This window comes from Etheostoma cragini, chromosome 23 (genome assembly GCF_013103735.1).
Source record: "Etheostoma cragini isolate CJK2018 chromosome 23, CSU_Ecrag_1.0, whole genome shotgun sequence".
NCBI lineage: Eukaryota > Metazoa > Chordata > Actinopteri > Perciformes > Percidae > Etheostoma > Etheostoma cragini.
The window spans coordinates 1,998,976-2,003,975 of NC_048429.1; the positions used below are offsets into that span (position 1 = coordinate 1,998,976).

Consider the following 5,000-nt stretch of genomic DNA (forward strand, 5'->3'; position numbering starts at 1 on the left):
GAGAGGTCGTGGCTCGGATTGCTATTTTTGTTGTTGTTGTCATTTTCACCGTTTTAGGAGGAAAGGGGGGGGGAGGGGACTTACCCTAGCAGTGCTAACATGGGGAGCAGATAGACCCTAGTGCTAAGATCAGTACGGTTTGCTGTCGTTCTTGGAGCGCTTCAGCTGCACCTTCAGCCGCTTCATGCCGATCTGAAAGCCGTTCATGGCCTGGATGGCTGCCTGTGCCGACACGGGATTGTCATAGCTGACGAAGCCTGCAAGACCAGAGACAAGGGAATGGTTGGTGGACAACAAGGAAATGGAGAAGGAGATTGTGACGGCACACGGGTCCGTTTCCCACTTGGCATTGAACTTAAACAAAAGGGTGCGTTTTAAAAACATTTCATTATTGTTAAAAATTTGGTTTATATTTGGTTAGGAATGGTTGGTATAGTTGCATGAGTAAATGTAAGGTAAGGTGTCTGCTAGGCTTAGCTAGTAATTTAATTTAATACTAAGTATTAATCCCGCAAGGGGAAATAACAATGTGTTCACTCTATTATTATACAGATTACACACATGCCTGTGTTACACACACATGCTCAGTACCTACACATGCACTAATTACAGTAAAAGTACAATTTCAGCATCTCTTAAAACGAATACCCTATTCTACATAATCCTCAGAATTTCTCCATGCTCTTTTATTCTTTTCAGCAGATTTCTCTCTAAATCTAACACTATATGAAACACATGCGGATACCAACACACTTCTCCTTGTTTATTTACAGCAACTATACCCATCTCAAAATTAATTTGTAATAATAAACTGATGTTAGAATACCATGAGAGGCACTCTCACTATGTTTCTGTGTCTTGAGATCTGATTTGTCTGATTTACATCTGCATTAAAATACACCCCTGGTACACAATAGGAGAAGATTAAAATGTAATGACTCCCAAAGGGGAGCTGGGAAGCTGCATCAACAAAATAATGAAAGAATAATGCCAAGTAAAACGGAATATACATCATAGTAAAGCAAATGGGGGGAGTGTAGAGACACTTCAGATGTGAAGCATGAGTCGGCAAAACAAGGCTAGCAAGGACAAATGCAAGGAATTCTAAATCAATAGAAAAACACAGTAAAAGTATAAAGTGCACCAAAGATATTACACCGCCAACAACTTCCCAAAAGCCACCGCTGGTGGAAATGTCAAAATTAAAGGTTTTGAAGCAGACGGCAAAGTTATGTTTTGTCATTTTTGTGCACCCTTCACTTCCTCTTGTAATACGTGCAAACAGTAAACTCCTCGTCTGGCTTGTCTCACATCCATCCTTGCTGAGCATTTTACTTTCTGACAAGTATCACTGCTGTCTGTTTGTGTTTGCTGCTGCTTCCTGCATCCATGCTTGATTTCTTTTAGTTTCCCTGATTTGCGACGTGAGGAATGAAGATGCATTATATTGAGGTTTTGTCGTCAACACGGACGGCACATGAACATCTACGGTGTACTTAAATCCATTTTAACCTGGATTAGAAGCTTTTTAAAGTATTTTTTAACACAACAATCAGGCAAAGTTTTAATACCAGGTGGAAGGGAGTCACTTGTTGTCCCAGTTAAGGGTCAACACATCCTGTCCTATAACTACTTTAATTCCTGTAGTTTGAAGACAACACAGGGAACTACAAGGACTTGGTTTGGAGTGGTTATCAATAACAGGCAATGGAAATGTTGATTAATGCTTTACTGCACAGGTCTTCAACGTTTTTTAAGCCAAGGACAACTGAGAGAGAGACGGAGGAGGGTCCCCCTGCTACATATATTGTATATAAAATGAAGTTGCAAGTTAAACTGGGCCTACAATAACATGTAGGGCGGCCTAAAGCCTTTATACTATATATTATTTTAGAGAATACTAAGCTATTAAAACAGCCTAATAATTGTTGGCATGATTTTAATACCATGCTTTAGTGTTAAACATACATGTGGCACAAACTGCTATAAGTATTACAGAATATTCCACCATAGAAAAGCTTCAGAAGAAAAGGACAGACACACTGCAGGCATTAGTGTGTGTTCCCCTTTTTTTAAGGGAACACACACCGTCGCCTGAGCTGCTCACGTACCGAAGCACTTGCTAAGGTTTGTCTGTTTGTCGATGAAGACTTTGGCAGAGACCACGTTTCCGAAAGGCATGAACATCTGCAGTATGTCCTGGTCTCCGAACTCCTGGGGCAGGTGGTAGATGAAGAGGTTGGCACCCTCGGGACCTGGAGGGACGAGATGCAGAGCGCGTGTACAGTCAGAGCGGCTTTTCATTTAAAGGGATCGTTTGGATCTTCTGAAGTGGGGTTGTACGAGCTACTTCTCCATAGTCAGTGTGTTAGTAGTCTACTTCCGGGATCGGTCCCGGGCCGCCGAAAATCTTTTGTTCTGTTACCTTCCGCTTTCTTTGTGTTGTAATTTTAAAAACTTTCTTTTTCTGAGTACTGCGGTTGTAACTTCTCCTCAGATCTCTGCAGGGTAAATCCAGACAGCTAGCTAGACTATCTATCCAATCTCTGTTTTTTGTTGCACGACTAAAACAACCTATGATGGTACATGTGTTCCACCAAAACAACTTCCTTCCTGAGGCTGTTTTACAGCGGCACCGTGGCTCCGTCCGGCGCTTAGCAACGCCCAAGACGATTGCGATTGGTTTAAAGAAATGCCAATAAAGTAGAGCATGTTGGTCTCGCATCCTGAATGTTATGTGGACTAGTCCCCTAGTTTGGAGAAGCAGGCTGGAGTCCGTTTTGTGTCCACGCGTACGCAGTGTTTCAAAGCAAGTAAATCGGTGCCTTTAGACACATAAAACATCTGTTGTACGCTTCCAGCTAAACAGACAAAAAGCAGAAAATGCTGAAAATCCACATTATTTTCTTCTTTATAAATGAAATAAATGTCAGATTGACATGTGAAAACTTAGTTTTCTCTAAAAGTGTATTTTTCCACTTTTGTTGTTTTGTTAAAGAAAACATAATACTCAATATACTATCGAATTGCAATACTTCTAGAATCACAACACGAATCGAAACTGGCGCCCATGTATCGCAAAAGAATCGTATCGGGACAAAGCCCCCCCCCCCAATCTACTGCAGCTAACACCCTGACTATGGAGACGTTCCCCATCCAGCCACCCTTTAAACTGATATCCCTTTTAGCAAAACTGCCAAAAAAAGGGAGCGCTGCATTGAGGCAACTGTGCTGTGCAGTTGTCATGGGAACGGAGCTGAAGCACAGCGTTTAGCACAGTATCGCATGGCCTTGAGTCCGTTATTGCTTTTAAACAACACTCACCAATTGTATTGGACGTTTAACAAAGATGAATGCTTTTCATTTTCAGTTAATAATATTTTGCGCTCTCTACGGACAAAAGCAGTTCCCTATTCTCTTCCTTTTGATTCGTTCCTTCTTTCTTGCTGCATGGCGCCTCTCTTAAGAGGAGTCATAGGTCTCCCCAATGTGTGCCCCATCTGTGTCCCCCTGCAGGGGTTTGAACCTCTGCATGGACTGTCGAAGAAAACAAATGGATCTTTTTGTTTGAAGCAGAAATGCGAAGAGGACACACAGACATTTCTCTATTTGTTTTACTATTCATTTCATCACCGGCTTTGTGTTAAACACGTCGTTGAAAGCTTTTGGGGAAAGTTTTCATTCAGCCTCCAGGTTTCTGTATGAAGGGGGTGGGGGGGGGGGGGGGGGCACTTTGCAACAACACTGATATTTACACTGATCCACATGACATGCTCTCTAACACAAAACGAGAAAATGAACCATACAATCATCAACAAAACTCTTTAGAGGTCTGGCTAAACAGAAATATACCCGAATGACTCCTAACTAATTCTAACATTTTCTGCTATTAAAGTAATGCTAAGTTCTTTCAAAATAAGACAGAATGTGTAAATTCCTTTATTTGTTCATTTTGGGTTGTTTTATTAGTCGAAAAACAATCACTTTGGTCTATATTTGAATAAATAAATCGATCTTTGGTGTTTTAAAGAAGAGGTCATACTGATTTAAAAAGAAATTCAGATATAAATACAGTATATGTATCCGATGAACAGGAAAACAAACCTGTGAATTCATGTGTTAATTTTGAACAACCAAAAATACAAAAAATATCCTCAGTTTTACCAAAATCATCCCAGTTTCTCTACTTAATTAGCAGCTAAGTTGGGTTTTATTTCCCTCATCATTACCTATGACAATTAGCATTTTTTTAAGTTGTTCTTGATGAAAAAAATAAAAATAAAACATAATGTAATGTGTCTTTTCGCAGCAGGAAAGAACTTTTGTTGAGTGGCAACAAAATCTCCAGATGAGCAATGTGGTTGCTGCTTCATAAAAAAAAAGGAAAGTATTTGTTTATGTATTTATGGTATAAAATAATCTTGACACTTCAATTCTGCATATTTGAAATAATAAATACCCAATTTGGCTGTCTGACAGGTGATTTAGAGTCCCTATTGGTTTACATGCAACAGAACTCTTTTATACCTATATTTTACATACCTGTCTATCCTGTAGGATACCGAAGATATCATGAAACACATATCTTAGCCATGGCTGTTGATATTTCTCTTCATCTTTGTACTATATGTGCAATTGTTGTCCAGCTCTGTGTGTATTTGTATTTTTTTAACCGGAGCTGCTGTGGAAAGCAAAATCAATTTCGGTGTATACTGACGATAAAGTTGTATGGCATCCTGAAATGGATTCATTTGAGACATTTGATGTAGATATTACACTACTACGAGTGACAGCTGAGAGTGTAAACGTCTCAAGTTGTCTGTTTGCTGCCGTAAGCACTCTGCACTATCACTCCCGCTTAGCAGGAGTGATAGTGCAGACAGGCGGCCCCGGGCTACTGACCCTCTTTCTGGCTGCCGGCGGCCCCTTGCTGCTGCAGCAGGGACTGGCTGTAGAGGGTGGGCAGCGCTGCGGCGGCATACTGCTGGATCCCTGAGTAA

The 5,000-nt window shown here is 40.7% G+C and overlaps 1 protein-coding gene across 26 annotated transcripts in view; it reads right to left on the reverse strand.

Annotated features, from left to right (window-relative positions):
- celf2 (cugbp, Elav-like family member 2) overlaps window positions 1-5,000 on the reverse strand; it is a 208,795-nt gene that overhangs the window by 803 nt on the left and 202,992 nt on the right. For all 26 annotated transcript variants that reach the window (XM_034863749.1, XM_034863747.1, XM_034863746.1 and 23 more), the window contains 3 exons: window positions 4,903-5,000; window positions 2,112-2,255; window positions 85-257 (listed from right to left, as the gene is read on the reverse strand). The exon at window positions 4,903-5,000 is cut by the window's right edge and continues 82 nt beyond it. In XM_034863749.1, the coding sequence (XP_034719640.1) occupies window positions 130-257; window positions 2,112-2,255; window positions 4,903-5,000 (370 nt within the window). In that variant the 3' untranslated portion in view covers window positions 85-129. The remainder of the gene's footprint in view (window positions 1-84; window positions 258-2,111; window positions 2,256-4,902) is intronic.